Raw genomic sequence first — 20,092 nt, forward strand, 5'->3', positions numbered from 1 at the left:
TGTCTTAGCATTTCAAGGGCTAGTGCATGCATATGTTGTTTGGAAGGTATTTGAACCCATCAGCCAGATGGAACCTGGTACTGGGCTTAAAGAGTGATGAGTACACAAATACGTTGTACAAGATTGCTGAATTGAGATAGTTAATTCACCCAGATCTCAAGTTCATCCTTGCAAGGTATTCCCTGGATGCATTAAGATTTTCAATTAAATGTCTCTATTGATATTCTGAGGACAAAGGGTCTTGAAAATTGATATTTTTTCCCTTCCTAAAAATATTTAAATTGGTTACAGATGGTTTTTATTGGATTCAGATAGATCTGCAAGGATATAAGCTATGTGAACAACCGATGTGCAATTTTTGGTTTTTTTTATTAAAGCATTTCAAAATACTTGTATTGAGACAATGTTTTCTTATATTTAGTTCCAGGAGTAGCTTTTTTCCATTTTTTTCTTTAATACATCTTGATGCAAAGTGCTAATGAATGGGATTAATGTTCCTTATTTCATTTTTGCATCTACCGCTAATTTACAACACTGCTTCCTGATAAAAGTACTAGCGTGTAAAAGAAACGAGTGTTGCAGAATTGGTTAGGTTTTGCAGAGCTACACATCAAGATACATGCGGCTGCTATAAAAAGCCAAAGAAACTCAATTGCAATTTTATTGTCCAGTTTGATAGATTTCCTGCCACCTTTGTAGCAGGGAAGCTGTTTGTCACTGTAGCCCTCTTCTCCAACAGCTACACTACGCTTTATAAGCAGCGATGGCTTTTGTGGCATAATTGCACTACATTGCTTTCTTTTGCTCTCAGGATTTAAAGGTGCGCATAATCCTCTTAAAGCTAAATTCCTTTGTGAAGCCTTTTATTTCATTTTATTTTAAACTGCTTCTTTCCCCCTTACATCTTCGATACTATTATTATAAGAGAGAATTTGGTTTAACCTGAGTTTTTCAGTAGCTGTGTAAACTGTGTTAAATTCTCTAGCGGAACTTGATTTTACAATGAGCAGTTGCCATATTAATAATAAATATGTATTTTGGGGAGCCTTTAGTGGGTGGTTAATAAGAAAGGATGGGCATATTACTGTTTAAAAACAAAAAGTTAAAATGGCAACTTCAGTGTATTTATGTTGTGATATTTACTTTGCTATAATTTATGCATTTCTGAAGCAACCAAGTTAAAATATATATATATAGGAATTTTTTTTTTTAAAAAATGAGGGTTTTAAATTTTTTGATATTATTCTTTTTAAATTACTTCATTATGGATGGTCATATGAAGTGTCTAATGGGTTATATTTGTAGACTTCAGCTGTACGGCAATTTGAATAATGTACCAGAGTATATTTAAAACACTGCTTCATGATAGTTTAATCTGCTTGTGTGATATTTAACTTTTCCCCCTATATGTACAGATTTCTTGGAAATTATCCTCCTCCGAAACAGCAAATAGGGATTTAAATTGCCATAAATTAAAACATAAAATAATTTGGGTTTCACTGTTTAATACTATGAATAGGCACAATGTTCAGTAATATGCCAGGTAGTATTACTTTGTAGAACTGACGTCCATTAAATTAGGCTGAATTGTATAGTAGCTTGCTTGACTTGCCCAGTCTTGCAGATGCAGACAAAATTCAAAAGAGAAGGTGAGCAAAAATGATTCGTTAGCTAAACTTGATTTATGGGGAATTATTATAGAGTTTAAAGTGCCGCAAGAGGTGGCTATATCACGCAGTGGGCAGCTTTATCACTGGATTTACCACAAAGGTCACAATGTTTCTGGGGACTGGGATTTCCTCCCTCCTGATGGTATAACTAGAGGGATAGAGGTATTAGGACTAATCTTCCTATATGTCTTCAGTTTTTAAAATGTTAAGAACAGAACTTGCATCCTTGAAAGCTACTCCTGGGTTAAACTTTGAGACAAAATTTAAAAGACATTGGAAAAACATAATAGAAGATTGGGGACAACACTGCAGTCCTAAACAGCTGCTCCAGTATCTCTTTACTGTATTGTCAATTCACTTAGGACACATATAACATGGCACAGTTCTGTGTTACCCTAATGTTGATCTGCAAGAATGGACCAGTTCAAACATAATAGTGAGGCAAACCATGGCTTAGCACAAATTGGAAAGTATCCATATTCCTGAACTGAAGCATTCTTCTCCTGGTCCTCTGGTTATCGTGCCACCTGAGGTTAAGCAATGATTTGACATTCCATTACTTCCGAGTCCAGGCTTGTGGTTTCTCTCACACCAGACAAATCACGAATTGCAACCAAGGTTTGTTCTTGGTTTCATCTTTTGTTTATTCACACAGGTCCATACTCACTTTTTAGAGTAAGAGTGTGTTACAACTACGTAAAATATCAGTACAGTACGATCACATCTTACATTGGGTTTCAATTCCAAGGGTTCCACGTATACATGAAAATTGTGTATACCCAAGGGGGTTAACTTGTGTAGTTTCAGCCAGCCTGCCTTGAACCATGTATGACTGAAATTGTGCAAGTTAAATGTCCGTAAGATGTGATTGTGCTGTATTAAAACCCTTTAAAAACAATTTACATCAGAAGACTAGCCTTTCCAGTGTATGATGAAAGCTATACAAAGAAGGTGCCAGACACACCTGTGGGATTGCAGTGCCACAGCTGGCAGTTTTGAGAAGGCATGGGAGCCTGCCCTCTTTTTTCCAGCATGAGCTGAGCACAAGCCTGGATCCTGCCTATTAAATGAGTGAGCTAAGGGGAAACAAAATACTTCATTAACTCAAACAAAGAACCATAGCCCAAATCAGGAGGGAAATATGAGCATGCGAGATCTTAAAGAAAACTGTCAATGTAAGGAACCACTTGATATGGAAGCTTCTTTACATCGGGTTGTATCCAACTAAATCCTTGCACATGCGAGCGCAGCAGAATGTCCCCTCCCTCTCTTTATCCATGCCCTCCTCAAATCTGCTATGAGGTTCCCCTAATCCTGCAGAGCAGATTTTTGACTGGTGCAGGTAGTGGGAGCAAAAATTCCATTGTGCTTGTAGAAGTTGATCTATGAGCGCAAAGATTTTGTTGGATGCAATTCTAAATCGATTGAACATGAACAAAAAGTTTCAGACAAATCTCATGTGAATTTATCTGAGCAGATTATTCTGTTAAAGGATAAATAGTACACACAACCTCTATACCCAGATTTAAGTCTTTCTTATGGTGAAATGAAATTATATTGGATGGATAGGAGCAAGAGCACTGAGGAACATTGGCCTTGCCCACACATTCAGTAGAAAATGTATCTGGTTCACAATATTATGTGCTGCTATTCTAGGATTTGTTCACACATTGGCTTGCAATTGAATCCAAGATTTGCTCTCTGCCAATAGGAGCAGGCTTAATTCCTAATGACAGGTATCACCAGGGTCTGGCAACATATTTAGATTTCCTCTTTATTGTGTCCCTTTATAATTGTCATTCACTACTATGGGGAAAGGAAATTGTGCTCAAGTACAACCATGAGCCAGTGTGGTGTAGTGGTTAAGAGCGGTAGTCTCGTAATCTGGGGAACTGGGTTCGCGTCCTCGCTCCTCCACATGCAGCTGCTGGGTGACCTTGGGCTAGTCACACTTCTTTGAAGTCTCTCAGCCCCACTCACCTCACAGAGTGTTTGTTGTGGGGGAGGAAGGGAAAGGAGAATGTTAGCCGCTTTGAGACTCCTTAAAGGGAGTGAAAGGCGGGATATCAAATTCAAACTCCTCCTCCTCCTCCTCCTCTTCTTCTTCTGATGGGGCCTCATACCTACTCCCCACCCCAAGTGTTGTAGCTGGCAAAATCAGGTATACTCCAGAAGGCAATTAATTGCTGTCTTTCTGAACAGAGCCACAATGTTGAAGGAAGATGGCACTGTGTTTCTGCTGCTCAGCTTGCACCAAAAAACAAAGCAGAGGAATTGGATTCAGGATTGGGAGGAAAGGAGAGAGGAATGTAAAATTTCGAAAGACGATCATAATCTATGGGGTAGAGCACATGCTTTGTTGCCAGGTCCCAGGTTCAATCCTGCTAGGTAGCAGGTGAAATGAAACATGTCTACCTGAAATCTTGGTGGTTGTTGCCAATCAGAGTAGAAAATACAGGGCTAGATGGCGACATATGACAACAAGCTTTCTGCTTGTTCTGAGCATTCCTCTTCAAGGCCTAAAGGCCAGATTTGTTCCAGGATAATAGGACAGACCAGTCTCAACCAGAATCTGGTTTTGTTAGTGGTCTCACTGATGATGGCTATTTCTTCCCCATTTATTTAAGCCGCTCATCAATCTGTTAAAAAACCCTGTTTCCCCACACCTGCCCAGCCCCTCCTTCCTTTACCCCTGACCCACCCCCTCATCTGTTACCCCATAAGTCACCCAAACCTCCTGTCCTACTCCCTTCACCGCTGTCCCCTCATAGCTCTCCCCAACCCCCAACTCCTTTTAAAAGAGCGGGGAGGAGCTTCAGAGAGCCATTTGGCAAAATGACTCTCTGAAGTATTTCCCCATCTCTGTTAAACAGCTTGCTTGACCCCCCTGCCACCTTTAGTGCTTGCCTACCTTCCATTCTGTTGTCATGTTGGAGTTGGTGTGACTGCTTGTTGATGGCCACACAAGCTGCGGTGTGATGACAACCTTATATTTTTATGTATATAGAAAGATATATTTCCACCCTGTCTTCCTACTGAAGCGCTCAAGGTGGATTGCAAAACCTTTCTTTTGTATTTCTTACTTGAAGCACCACAACCCTTGTGTATTTCAAGTAGTCAACACCCATTTCCTTTCATCTCTCTTACCCATCTATCTATTCTACTTCCTTTTCAAGCTTCAATACATTATTTATCCTGTAAATCAGTGGTGCAGAACCTCTAGCCGCTGGACCTTTCCATTTGGCTCACAAGACCATTTTAGCCAAGTCCTGCTCACTAGTCTTACACCTAATATCATATATAAAGCAGGTGTGGGGCAGATAAAGACATAGGTGGGCTGAAAGGCTTGCAGGCACCATGCGCAAAGCACTACATACCTGACTTTGCAAGCCCTGACAATTAGTGGATCGTCAGACCTTGCAGATCCTGGCTTTGCAAGCACCTGGCTTTGCAGTTCCTGACGATCTATGCATGGGACTTCACTAGACCTGATGATCAGCTTATTATAGGATCTTGCAGAGTGCTGTTCACTGGACTTTGCAATAACTAACAAGTCAGCTGATTGCCAGCACCGATGAAGTCCTGTTCATGGTGCTCTGCATGCCCTTTGAGGCTTTGCAAACCTTGGTTTAATTCAGCATGGCATGGCAAACCATGGCAAAGTTTCTCTATGGGAGACCACAAGTTTGCACAGTTCCAGGAAACCAGAGTTTGGCTTACTATGATGTAGAAACCAAGCTGCTGTGTGCCCTCAAACCATAGTTTTAAAAATTAGTTGTAGTACTGTGCTATAACTATGGGATTTAATTTCTAAACAGTAACCTATGCAAAGCAGTAAATATAGTATAATAATAGGAACATATTAGGAACATTTGGCATGATGGATTAAGAATATTTAACTGGATTCTGACTTTCCCATACAGGCAAGTTGAAGTACAAGGCAATGGTTCATAAGACAGAGTCACAGTGCACCAGTACACACAACTTGTGCATGTGCTGCCAATACATGCAACCAAAGAAAATATGAAGGACTGTGGGGAAATTACCTGTCTTCTTAAAATGGGCTCATTTGCTTCTGAGGGCCATTATTTGCTTCATAACACTTGAAAAAAACATTACCCACCAACAATGTAATTCACACCTTGAATACGTCACAATATGGTATGGGTCATAATAGCTAAAGTTGTCAATTTAAACATTTTAATGCAATGTATATATATGAAAAAAGTAACTTCATTTGTGTTTTGACAGTTAAGCTAAATGGCTTGGACTTAATACAGTCTTTTGATCTGTGTTGTAAGAAGCTTGCCAGTATGGGGGCCAAATGATTTGTTATGCTGGGGAAGGTGCCAGAATGTGCAAAGGCTTTTGTGTGTACAGTACCTCTGTTCCTCTTTGACGGATTCATTTCCCTGGGATTGATATCAGCAGGTATTGGTGCCTCCAGTCAAAGTTAATTTGTTTTCTGAATGGTGTAGAGAGTTTCCAGGCCTGAACTGTTAGCGTTGCTCCTAGGAGGGTGGAAAAACAAGTCAATAAAGCTCTCATTAGGATAAAAAATAGCAACATTTGCTGGAATTATGAATAGCTTATTGATGGAGTTTAGCAGCACAGGAGCTAATTTCCAGTAAACCTTGTTACATACAAAAAAAAGGTGTTCTGTTGCTTGGCTGAACAACCAGCCTCCCTTTCTCCTTGAGTCTTGACCTCATTGTAGAAATGTGATATAAGCATAAGATATGGGGAATAACAAATGTGAAATCTTAATAAATAGCTACTTTTTGATCCATGTGCACTGTAGTTCTAATACAGAATATGTCACCATAACCTTTTTGTACAGTGCATTCTAATCTTCATGTCTAGCAATTAGTGAATGTTGAATGTCAAATTAAGTTAAAATTAATGGCAGAAGGGAATGTTGTATTTATTAGCTTGCAACTGTCTTTAACTAGTAGTGCATAGAGGAGCTTTCCAAATGTTGCAAATGGCTATGGATTAGGCATCAAATGATGGTGAAGATTAATGAATGGCCTTTTAGCTTGCTAATTTAAAGCAATATTTGGTAATTAATTGTGAATTACCAGCTTCACAGCAGCAAACATCTAGAGGGAGATATAAAAAGGCCAGATACAGGTAAATGTGAAACTCTCTTGGCTAACATTACAACTTTCAGATTGTTGCTGCAAGTTTAAAGACTTGTTAAAGATTTGTTAAGACAGAAGTTTTTTGTGTGAACTAGAGCCTACTGAAGTAGGTACACCTACTTGAGGTGAAAGCTGGTCCATGAAAGCTTATGCCACAATACCAGTTTGTTAGGGCAAATACAGGAAAAACATGACTCTCTGAAATTTTGTATCTGTGGCAAGTCATAGAGAAAACTAAAGGTACTTGACCTTGGAGGTTTACTGGCAACTCAAGTCAACTTTCCAGTAGCTGTGTGTGGAGCACTTCACAAGCCTCTTCATCAGTGGCTTATCTCAGCCCGCTAGATATTACTGGATTACAACTCCCAAGAACCTCAGTCAGCATAGCCAGTAGTCAGGAATGGTGGGAGTTAACAACATCTGGACCGGGCCACATTTCCCCATTCTTGATGTAGGTTCTTTACTAACCATACTATGAACCCCTATTTTAATATAGCTCAGTGGTAAAGCATAAGCTCTGCATACAAATGGCCCTTCATTCACTCCCCTGGAACCTCAAAGTATGGCTGGAAAAGGCTCTGGCTTGAAACCTCAGAGAACTGCTGCCAATCAGTGTAAACCCTAAGAAACAAGCTATGCTTCATGGGCAGAATACCTGGCATCTCCACTTAAAGGATCTCAAATGGCAGGGCAGGGAATATGAGCTCTCAAGAATCACTTCCAGGGGCTCTGTCCTGCCTAACATTCCACACATTTCTCAGCCCTTATTATTCTTGCCCAAGATCACAAGCAAGTGAGGCTTTCCCAAGCAGATCCTAGAGATCCTATCAGCCTTTTGTGTCTTCTCCTTTAGCTGTTCATTGCATTACAGAAGCTCCAAGAATGTCTAGGAGAGCCTCATAGACAACAGTCACTTTTTAACTATAAACTGCATGTGTGCAAATAGGCAAAATTATAACAAGATGATTCACAGTCTAAGCAATGAAATAAGTCGGACAAGTTGATTTGTGGAACCTCTACAAGTTAGGGTAGACATTCCAATGTTCTGAGTTTGTATAAGGCAGCCTATCTGGGAATATCTGGGTCTCCCCCCCCCCAATTTATCATGAGTTAATAAACTACATCCTGTCTTGAGAGTTTTTAATTGAAAAAATGAATGTGTGTGTGTGTGTGTATGCACCCCCCCCCTCTCAAAGCCAGATTTTAATCTAATTAGTGATGGACTATTGTCCTTTTTGTATCCTTTTGTTATGTATAGTTCATTCTGAAGGGGGGAATCTTACATGCTATATATTTTGCAATGGAATTTGTGGTTTTATAAAAATAGAAAATATTCTGGCACTTTTTCTGCTACTTGTTATTATTCTGTACACTAGGCAGGCACACTCTTTCTTATAAGAACCAAGTGAAGAATATGTAATGTGTTACTGAATGAAAAGGTGTCCATGAATATCCTTGACAAAGCTTACTGTCCTGAGACTAGTTTGCCTAAGGGAATATTTAATGCTGTAGATACTAAGTTAGCTGATGGAAAAACTCTGCAGGGCTTAGGGCATCTCTTTGGGAAATGAATCTTAAAAACCTGAGCTATAAATCTTTCAACTCATCACACCTTTGTCGGAATGAATGAAAAATATATTGCTGACATAGAAAAGATAGAGTGAACTAAATGGAAGAGTATGAATGCATGATAGGACCTAGAAGCAAAATACTGATTTGCTTTCGTTTAACAAACAGCCTTTGCCTTATGTTCAATCAGGGGTGTGTGTATCTACCTAAGAGATTTTACTTTACTTTCACCCCATCTATTTTCTCTGATGTTGGTGATTGAATATGCAATATGAATAACTCAAATTTTTCTCAGGGAAATTATTCATACTACATTGACATTATCATGTCTCCAGCATGTCACCTGAATTGTTACTGTAGTGTTATATATAGCACAAAAATAACAAATTCGTGAAAAAATACATGTGTGCTTGGTTGAATTTAAGAAAAATACCTTTGTGCTTTAGTATATTCTGAGTACAAGCATCTAATTCTTCTATTTTAATAAGTTAGCCACTTACAATATATACCTCTGTTGTGAGAAATTCAGTGAGTTCAATTCCCGATGTACAGGCACCTCCCCATTTGCACACAATCACTGACATGTGTGCCGTTTTTGGCACCGCAAAGGGGGGGGGGGCTTACGCACATCCGCTGCTGCAGATGGTGCTTCGGAACGTAACCCCTGCGTAAATGGGGAGTTGCCTGTCATTAGTATCATTTAAAGTCCCTTAACCGCCTTTAATGTAGTCACTTGCCTAGTTTGCCATGTAACTGTATGGTGAGTGAGTGGGCCAGAACAATCCTCTTTACCTTACTCATCTCTCCTTTGCTCCTTTGCTATAAAGAAACCAAATAGGATGCCAGAGGATGCCCTCTCCTCTGTATCCAGCACAGAAATGCATTTCTCTGCCAGCTTCCAGCAGGCTATTAACTTTAGTGGACTGATTTACAAGGCTTCCTTTGGCCACCTAAATAGTGTCAATTGTTTAAGATCACATCTATAGTAAGGAGCCTGCGGATTGTACAGGGATTGTACAGGGATTGTACAGGGTTCCACAGTATGGAATACTACCTGGCAGTTTCCCTGTTGCTTATGTGATCTCTAGTGTGTAGGCAGTGTGGGTTTGCTGAGATATAATGGCAGGGCAGCCCAGTTCTCCCTTTCCATGTGATTGTAACTACAGTCATACTTTGGATCCGGAACGCCTTGGTACTCGAACGCTGCAAACCCGGAAGTGAGTGTTCCTGCAGCTAATTGGAAGCTGCACTTTGGTTTCCGAACGTTTTGGAAGTCAAACAGACTTCCGAAACGGATTCCGTTCAACTTCCAAGGTACGACTGTATGCAATTTAAATGATTGTGTTTATGTGTAAAGGTTGTCTTGAATACTGAAATGGGTTCTAAATTTAAACTCTGTGTAAATAAAATATCAAAAAGTCAATAACATTTAATGATTCAATCTGCATTAATACTATAAGGGTCAGCACTCGGTTATCTTGCATTATGCGGTGATAATTACAAATATTTAAGATCACTCTGCAAAGTTGTAGACCTATCCATTGGGGGGGGGGGCTTTATAGCAGAATTTGTAGGATACGTTGTAAATGTTTAACATTTACAGAATTGAAATCATTATTTTCAAAGGTAACTTTTGAAATACACAAGGAGAGCCTTTCTCAAATGTTCAGGGAATATCAAGAAAAAGGAGACGAAGACTCTGCTCCTGGTCCATCAACTCTAATTAGAAGTATCTCAGGAACCAGCAGGGAGGCTGAAGTTACAGGAAGGCAGCAGCATCTGGAAATAAAAGAAGCTGGTACTTCTGGAAATGATGTTGGGAATGGTAATGTAGAAAACAGCACTCTGAACGCTGAAGGTAGATCACCTGATTTTGAAAAACAAGCTAACTCGGAAATGAACGCAGAAAAGCAAACAGAAGGAGAAAATGGTTGGAGAACTCCTGATCTAAGTAAAGCACCTTGCTTAGAACTTCCCCTAAAGGCTGAAGCAATAAAGCAAGATTCGGAAGCTGCTTCTGAAACCACTGAAGCAAATCATGAGGAAGAGACAGTAGCCGCCATTGCACAATCCCCTTCACAAAATGTTGAAGGAGACACACTTGAAAGCCCAGAAATATTAGAAAAACTAACACCAGAAGTGGAGGAGGAAGAGGAAGAAGATTTTGTTGATTTAAAAGAGGAAAGCAGCCTACCTTTTACCTCAGAGGAATGTGCTCCTAAACTCAGTAAAGATCATACCTTGTCTGAAAGCCAGCCAGCACCAGCAATACAGCAGAGTACTGCTACAATGGAAGAACCAGTTTCAGTTGCTTTAGAACCCAAAGTTGCTGATGCATCTGTGGAAACAGGACAAGAGTCAGATGCTTTGCCAGAGACCAGTGCTTCTGAAATCAGTGATACGAAAGCTCAACCAAATGCAGATATTACAGAGAAGGCAGATGAACACAATACTGATAACCTTCAAACCAAAACGGTAGATGATATGCAGCCACATATTTCAGAAACGGTGGTGGTTTCAGACAAGAAAATAGCAAAGCTTGATGTTTCCAGTGTGGCATCAGATACCGAAAGATTAGAGTTAAAGTCCAGCACCAGCCTGGAAGTAAATCAACCTCTTCATTCCCTCCCTGAGGTAGGTTCTGTACCTCAGTTACTTCATCTAAAAATGTTAAGTATATTGCAGGATTTTAAGGTGTTTGATCAATTTACGTAACTTTTTTTTTAAAGACCACAGTTCTCTTCTTAGTAGGTATGTATTTCATATTGACAACCAACACTTAGCTGGAAAAGAGTTGGTCTAACCCTATAGAGCTGTAAAAATAAATTTGATCATTGGCTACAAATACTGAGATCAGAGTCAGAGTCTCTACATAACATCATTTTTTATCAGTTAAACAAGAATTGGCGTAAGATGTGCATCACTCTCTCATCATACTTTTAGCATCCAGGTCAGTGATGCTTACTGATTTAATATTTAAATAGTGATGGACTTAAGTGCTTCCCTCCTGCAGAGACATCTTCCAATGGAAAACCATCATCCTACACCATACTTCCTCAAAGGAGGGAGATCACAGTCAGCAGCAATATATTCACCCTGTGTGGTAAGGTGTAGCAGCTGCTGCTTATGCTTGTCTTGGCTGGCAGAAATGGTGGTACAATTGCTCTGTAGTGTGTAGAATCGGTATAAACTAGTTGCCATTTTTGACTTGTAGTTCCCACTTTGTAGAATTAGTTAGACAGAATTTTACATTTTAGAGCTATACAAACTTTTTAGGTTTGAGGTCTTCTGGAATATTTCAATTTGAACTTTTAACATAATGTTTCCATATATTTTATTTGTATAGACATCAAGACAGCAAGATGCAGCAGGCCAAGGCACAGGAGCTGCCTCAGATGGACAGAGAAGGGATTCTAGGTCTACCATGTTTCGTATTCCTGAATTCCGATGGTCACAAATGCATCAACGCTTACTCACAGACCTACTGTTTTCAATAGAAACAGATGTACAGATGTGGAGAAGGTAATGTGCTTTCTCTGAAATCTTAGGCATTAGATTCCTCAGCATAATGATCTCTGCTAATTAAAGAAATAGGACAGACTGTGGGTGGCGCTGTGGTGTAAAGCACTGAGCCTTGGGCTTGCCGATCGGAAGGTTGGGTGCAAGTAGATAAATAGGTACTGCTCTGGCAGGAAGGTAAACAGTGTTTCCGCGTGCTGCTCTGGTTTTGCCAGAAGTGGCTTAGTCATGCTGGCCACATGACCCGGAAGAACTGTCTGTGGACAAACGTTGGCTCCCTCGGCCGGTAAAGTGAGATGAGCAATGCAACCCCAGAGTCGTTCGCAACTGGACTTAACTGTCAGGGGTCCTTTACCTTTTTTTTTTAAACATTTTGAATGGTTAAACTGTAAAATAAAACTGCAGAGAATATTAGTAAACTCTTATTTATGTGCATGTCCCAGTCATTTGGGCTGTGAACAGATATTAGTTGATTGATCACCTGACTTTTAATTTATTATATTTAAATAAATATGCATATTACAGTCTTCTGAAGTGTAGATTATCCCATCTCAGTGCTGCAGGTGCTTTGCTTAGTTGAATTTTGCCTTCTATGCAACCTTCGTAAATGCAGGAACTTCAACTTCGCAAGCTGTCTTGCAAGGATAAAGGGATCCTTTAACTTAGGATGTGGGTGTGAGCATGTTTTTGGAAGGGGGGGGTGAGGATTAATGCTACTCCCTCCCTCCACAGTTTATCAAACATACTAGCACGTAAGCTGCTGTTGTTTTCTTCCTTGCTCTATTAAAAATAATACTGAATGTTGGTTTGAGCTGTTACTACAAGAAAGATCAGAGTCAGCCAATGGTGTAGCGTGGGGGGTGCAGGGGGGCCGGCCGCACCAGGTGCAACATCTGGGGGTTAGGGTTAGGGGGCGCAAATCCACGGGTTAGGGGGCGCAAATTACTTGCCTTGCCCCGGGTGCTGACAACCCACGCTACGCCACTGGAGTCAGCCCAGGATATGTCCCATGCTGCATGAAGGGTGCTGTTTAAATGGTGCCATCTATAATATTTGGGAAGGGGGAAATTGTGCACTATAGACTCTGGGAGCATACTTGTCTAATCTCACCTTGTCTGTTGTCCCATTATTTAAATATAAGCCGATGTTTGGTAAGATATAAAATGTGTAGTGTTTTTGTACTAGCATATACAATATAGGTGCTGTGAGGAAGGGATGATAGAGGCAAATGCCATGGGAGGAAGCTAATGTGTTTAAGTTGTTGAAACAGGATTTTTTTAAAAAATGTTTTATATCTTTACAATCGTTTTTTGCTTAAAAAGGGAAGTTTGTGAGTTCTTCGTAAGATACTAGTTTCCTCTTAAGAGACTTGAGTTCAGATCTAGTTTATATCTCAAGGGAAACTTCTTTGATGATTTATACAGTGTCTTTTACTGCAGTAGATAATCAGACTTCATAATAATAAATAATTATTCACCACACACTTAGACACAGTTGCCAGTCTGTGTTCTGGAGAGGATTAGAAGCATAAGGAAAGGGCATTTTCAGGTCAAGAAGAAGGTGCATTGACAGTTTAGGATCCTGGTGTGTAGTTCCTATCTATCGGATAGATTTCTGCTGGTATATGACTAAAAAATAATGACAAATAAACACTTCATAAATGTGCAACTGAAACTGCATGATTCCTGCATTTTTATACTGTGTTTTTCATTTTGATCAGCCACTCTGCCAAGACTGTGATGGACTTCGTCAATAGCAGTGATAATGTCATCTTTGTACATAACACAATTCATCTCATCTCTCAAGTGATGGATAATATGATTATGGCTTGTGGTGGCATATTACCTTTGCTTTCTGCTGCTACATCTGCTACCGTAAGAAATTCACTTTCTAATGTAGAAGTGGTGACTTGTGGGAGGATGCTTCACCATGTGCTTTGAATTATAGTACACTGACTGCCATGTTCAGACTGAGCTAAGAATGAGGAAGGGGAGTTGGTCTGTGGGGCAGCACAGGGCAACCTGGCTTTGTGGTGTTGACTGCAATCTACTCCTCTATGGTACTGGACAAGATGGCTTAGTAAGATCATCTCCATCTGGTCCAATTCTAACCTATTTAGTGGTCAGTACCACCACCACCCTGCCAATTTGCTGCTATGCCTTCACTGCTGCCCTTCACCCTTTTGCTTAGTGTTCTGGTGCTGCTTACTGTCTGCACAGCTGTTGGGTGCTCATGTCTGTTCAAGGAAGGAATTTTGGTCTGAAGTACCAGCCAGTAATTGGTGGCCTGTTCCATCCCACCCCCCAATGTTTCCCTACTTTTGTGAAAGTGCTACTTTTGTTGGTACAATAACCATTTTTGCTTTGGCCAGAGACTATGCCTTTGGGGGGAGATGGTTCGGGGCACCTCAAAATTACCCTGGTGGACCTCTTTAGGAGGTCCCAGTAGTTTGGGAACCCTGACTAAGCTAGTAGCTTGCATAGTTCTGCCATCCCTGGGAAAGATCCTCTCTTTATTTCTACCCTATATTTTCAGAGAAAGTTTGGTGCATTTGGCTAAGCTCACATGTAATGCTAAATTACAGTTCAGATCAGAGTGAATCTCACTGGCTCCTTTCATGGCAAGCTATAATTTACCATTACATCCAAACAGAAAACCCGTGTCTGTTGAATGTAATGGTGCTTGCCTTGCGCTTGCCTTTCAAACCAGAATTGCAAACCATGTGTGCCCAATGCCATGATTTGAACCATTGCGTTTATTTTCCTATTTCTTACCTGTCTCCACATTCTGATTACTAGCCCCCCACCCCCAAAAAAGACAGGCCTCCTTGCTAGTCACTTGAGGTAAAGGACAAACTCTTCATTTTAAAATAATTCTGCCTTGATCCTCTGGAGGTCAGTGACTAAACAAGTGGTTGTTTTCAAACTTGTGTTAATTGGATTTATCCACTCCTCACATCCCCACCTTATTAGATTCCTGGTCAAGTGACATGAGAAATTTCAAGGGGCCACTTCCAGTATCAACACACACCAAGTAATAGTGATGATGCCTAATTAATGTATAGAAATAAAAGCTGTCCTTTAATGTTCCACTATGCAGCATGAATTGGAAAACATTGAGCCAACTCAAGGACTATCCATAGAAGCTTCTGTAGCATTCCTCCAAAGATTAATTAGCCTTGTGGATGTGTTAATATTTGCAAGCTCCCTTGGATTTACAGAAATTGAGTCTGAGAAAAATATGTCATCTGGTGGAATTTTACGACAGTGTCTTCGGCTTGGTAAGCAGATAACTGCTAAGCATTAAAATACATTTTGCTGAGTAGGGTTTTTATGAGAACTCATTCTGAGTGCTACCTGAGGTAGACTCAGATTTAGTATGAAATAATATAAAACTTCCTAAGAATAATGAGATATTTTTTTAAGGCTAGAATTAGACTGAATCAGTCTGAAGGCATGAGATTCCTAAGCTCAGGATCATGGGTTCAAGCCCATGTTGGGCAAAAAGAAGGGACCATGAGTGTCATCTAGTCCACCCCCCTGCAATGCAGGAAACTTGCCCAACATGGGATTCGAATTCACAACCCTGAGATTAAAGTCATGCTCTACCAACTGAGCTATCCCCAGCATAAGTAAGATTGGTTGAACTTTCATTTGTTTGCCTTCAGATCATTTCCTGTGACTAAGTACAATTTAGGTGGAAGTTAAGTCATCCTAAGAGTTTGCATATATTTGAGGCTGATATCTTTAAGAATGGAGCAATCTAACAGCAACAACAAAAGAAATAAGGATGAATAAACTTTGATCCTAAACCTTTGTACTAATATACCTGGCTTAGATTAATTTTGCAACTAATAACCTGACTTTCATTGTGTAGCTGATATTGTAAAAAATGCCTAAATCTAGTTCTTGAGATACTGGCTTAGAGTAGAGACCTCTCATGCTACCCTTACAGTATCATTATATAGTAATATATATTGGATGGACCCAGAGTTGCCATTCTGTGAATGGAAGGATTCCTTCAATTTGTAAATCGGACTGAGCGCCACCAGAGGCTCCTGTTGGAGGAAAAATGCAGGAACATTGTTTTTCCTGGTTTCCCCCATTTCTTCTGCTGTCTGCCATGCTGCTTGCTGCTCACAATGTTCCACAGTTTTTTCAGGAGGCTGCGGGGGGGGGGGGGATAATGGGATATTGCTTTTTGCCGCCCTCTAGCAAGAGTTATCCTGTGACCAGATCTCTGTCTATGGCAGGCATGGCCAAACCTGGCCCTCCATATGTTTTGGGACTACAATTCCCATCATCCCTGACCACTGGTCCTGTTAGCGAGGGATGATGGGAGCTGTAGTCCCAAAACATCTGGAGGCCAAGTTTGGCCATGCCTGGCCTATGGGGAAGTCTGGATCCAACCCAATGTAGGTGAATTTACAGCCTTGTGAAACTTTTCATCACCCCACAAGTAACAAAACAATGTCAGAATTTTTTAATGCAATATTTCTTAAACTTTGTTGGATTTTTAAATAGAAGCAAACAGAACTGTACTCATTATGAGCTGTAACTTCTCTCTCCCCCCCCTCAAAAATGGGTTTGTTTATATATTAGTATTGGAAAAATTGAAACTTATCTTTCTGCAGCAGTAGGCATGCAGATTCAGCAGTGTTTATACTTTGGACTTGCTATGTATCCTTTCATTTCAGTGTGTGCTGTGGCAGTCAGAAATTGCCTGGAATGTCAGCAGCAACAGGCACTAATGAAGCCTAGCGGAGAAAATGTTAAGTGTCAGAAAACAGTACAAAGCCTGATAGCAGCAGGAAGGTCTGGAGCAAAGGCAAGTATCTTCTGACATTAAACGTAGGCAGATGTTGATACTGTTATCTCTGTGACCTGATGGATAAGTCTCTGGAGCTTTCTTATGGCACTGTAGTCATTACAGAGAAAAACAGGGCATTTGAATAACATGAGCATTCATTTTAAGTTGTATATACAAGTTGTTTAACTTACGAATGCAGTTGCTTGGGAGGGTGAATGTGAAGGGGGAGAGCAGAGAACAAAAGATCTGTCCTCAATGTTTCTAGATTCCTTGCCCAGTTTTCTTTCTTTGGTACAATCTTGAGTGTCTGTCATTGTACTTGATTTGTGTGTAACACCAGTCCCTAGGGGCCCTTCCAGACTGATGGGATTTTTTTGTGGGCGTTTCTGCAACATGTCATTGATGCCGTAATGGTGCATTAGTGGTGGATTTATACTGGAACATCCACACATCATTCCACTTTATTAGGTGTCCTGCAATTCTTTCCCAGTGTTATTGCATTATTGCCATCTGGAGAAGGCAGTCTTGCTCTATAGTACAAAACACCCCCCCCCCAAAAAAAATATTTGTGGTATAAAAAGTTACAGGATAACAGAAGGAAGTTGTGAGACATAACCAAATTAGAAACGAAGCAACATGTCCATCTTGAAACATTTGCAATCACAAACTATTGAAATCATGATTGTATGTGACCAGCCCAAGTACTGTCCTCGTTAGCACAAACAATCGTGATTGCACAACTAAAAAGGAAGTCTGGAGGGACCCTCGGTAATGGTGGTTTTGTAATGTTGTGGAAATGATAGCTTTGGGCCATCCTTTGTGCTTATCAAAACAAAGTAATATACAAACTCTTTTATTCTAAACAGAGCCCAGTTGATATTGTGACTGGAGGGATTTCTCCAATAAGGGATATTGACAGACTCCTACAGGATATGGATATTAACCGACTGCGAGCAGTGGTATTCAGAGATATAGTGAGTTAGCAATTTTCTCCTACCTACTGTTTTTTTGTGTGGTTTTTTTTGCAGCCTGATTTTCTAAGCCAATGTCCTTATGCAGTTTCCTGTGGTGTTAAAATCTAATGGAGTGTCTAAGAGAATCATAAAACTCTGTGGGAATAGCAGACCAAGAATTTGGGGTCAGGATGAAAGGCTTAAGTTTTCCATAAACTGTTGTCCTTGCAGGTGGTTTCAACTTCATATATACTGTGTCCTTTCCCTAGTTCATGGAATGTGAATTTTCCAGTGTATTGCTTTTATTCCTGAGGATAGCATGTGTAATCTGTCCATACTCCATTCCCAATTCTAGATTGTTAAATTACTTAACTCAAAATTTGCTTCCAGGGTAAATGCTGGTTCTTGCTTGTAGTGCTGCACCATTTTATATCATTGGAGCATTTGGAAAAATGGGAGTGTAGATCAGCCTTCTGGTGAGATCCCAAAAATATGACCTGGAAAAAAGGGTGGAACAGTCTTGCTGAGGGAGGATGAACCTGGGGCTTCCAGGTGGAAGACTGAACAACCTGGGGCTATGATGGGCACTTAGTTATAGGAATAAATTATCATGAATTTAATTTTTTTAAGGGATTTAATGAAGGGCTGAGTTAGACTTGAATATCATAATAAAAGGCTCAGATGATGAGGTTTCATGGGTCATCCTGGATCATCAGCTAAGGGGTAAAACAATGTCACAAGGTTGTCTCTGTCAATCAAATCTTATTTTTAATAAGATGATCATAGCCTTGTTATTAAAAAAGCAAAGAAAAAAGATTACTTGGTTTGATCACAACAGGATATGCTATTGGGTGGAATCCATTCATTCCTGAGGACTGATTGATAGCTGCATCACATGTTGTCTATGTTGGATACTGCATTGATTTCTGGGATTTGATTATAAATATAACCAATTCCTGCATAACTGGCATGAACTGGGATCAGTTCCTCAGAGGAAAGCCAAATCACACATGTTGTTCTGAGACATGTGCAGAGTTCTAGTTAAATAGAGTTTCTCAGTAACTGCATCTAACAATATTTTAAACATCTAGTTTGCTTTTTTATATCTTTATTTATTACAATATTTTTGATATGTTAGACCAGCGTCCCCCAACTTGATGACCTCTAGAACTTGCTGGACTACAGCATCCAGCCAGCAGGGCCAATGATCAGGGATGATAGGCATTGTAGTCCAACAACATTTGAAAGTACCATGTTGGGTAAACTCAGTGAGGTAATCTTCTTTATGAAGTAGGGTCTGGATTTATTGCAGAATGTGGCAGAAGAACTTAAGCACTCAACAGATGATCACAGTTTTGGTTAGTCCATTGAGTTGTTTTTAAAACTCAGTGCAAGCCGAAAGCTAGCACAATATGGGGAAGACTGGGGTAGAATTTTTCTCCCTTGTGTACTAGTTTCTTAATGCAAGAAATTCCATGTATGCAAAAGGGAGAGCTGAAGTAAACAGTCTATGCTACTAGCTCAGAATCCTTCTTCCTGAATATGCCTATGTAGATCAAGCTTTGAGTGCTAGTAATTAAGAGGTTTTACTGCTGTCAAATGATGATTATTTATACATAATCTACAATGACATTGTAACTGCTTCTAGTGCTTCACTTAAAGAAATAAGTTTGTAGCAGGTGATAGAATAATATTCCGATTAGAATGGAATTTGATAGGCTGTATTCATTTATTTTTACAGGAGGATAGCAAACAGGCACAATTCTTGGCTTTGGCAGTAGTATATTTCATCTCCGTCCTCATGGTATCAAAATATAGAGACATATTGGAACCTCAGGATGAACGTAGGCGGCCTCAGTCTGTTCAATCACTCAAGCCTGCAACAACAGGTTAGTGACAATTCAGGCTTTTAAGACCACTGTAGATTCTATTCAAACTATATGTATATGTAAATATTCTGAAATGTATACTTGTCCATAGGCTCTGTGAAAGTGGTTCTGATGAGAACATAAAGATCTAACAGATGTACACCTCATGGAATGTGTGTGTGTATGTTTTTTAAAAGTACAGAATCAAAACACTTACTAGATTTAATATACTGTTTTTGAAAATTGATGTAAGAAGTCTCCTCTAATTACTACTTTTAAATACAGAATTTGTTCCCAAGTATCCCTCAGGGCTAGTTAACTATTAGGCAGAATTTATTTTTTATAGATGCTTTTGTTTACTGCCCAGAACATTAATTTTTAATATTTTTTGTTGGCGTTCCTTGTGATGATAATACTGTGTTAGTGGTAAACTTCCAATAGGATTCTTCATCTTTAAAAATTCCTTTTATACATGACTTGGTTTAGCACATTTCCATTTTTGATGGGGAAAGTATGGCAGGATATTAACAAAATGCTTCCTTCCCCCCAGTCATTTCGGT

General features: G+C 39.8%; 1 protein-coding gene across 4 annotated transcripts in view; it reads left to right on the forward strand.

Annotated features, from left to right (window-relative positions):
• Positions 1 to 20,092, forward strand: part of LRBA (LPS responsive beige-like anchor protein) — a 364,869-nt gene that overhangs the window by 69,509 nt on the left and 275,268 nt on the right. For all 4 annotated transcript variants that reach the window (XM_081208302.1, XM_081208305.1, XM_081208304.1 and 1 more), the window contains exons 23-29: positions 10,010 to 11,017; positions 11,730 to 11,905; positions 13,623 to 13,776; positions 15,002 to 15,182; positions 16,599 to 16,729; positions 17,578 to 17,685; positions 19,406 to 19,553. In XM_081208302.1, the coding sequence (XP_081064428.1) occupies positions 10,010 to 11,017; positions 11,730 to 11,905; positions 13,623 to 13,776; positions 15,002 to 15,182; positions 16,599 to 16,729; positions 17,578 to 17,685; positions 19,406 to 19,553 (1,906 nt within the window). The remainder of the gene's footprint in view (positions 1 to 10,009; positions 11,018 to 11,729; positions 11,906 to 13,622; positions 13,777 to 15,001; positions 15,183 to 16,598; positions 16,730 to 17,577; positions 17,686 to 19,405; positions 19,554 to 20,092) is intronic.

This window comes from Podarcis bocagei (assembly GCF_964188305.1).
Source record: "Podarcis bocagei genome assembly, chromosome: 9".
Taxonomy (NCBI): domain Eukaryota; kingdom Metazoa; phylum Chordata; class Lepidosauria; order Squamata; family Lacertidae; genus Podarcis; species Podarcis bocagei.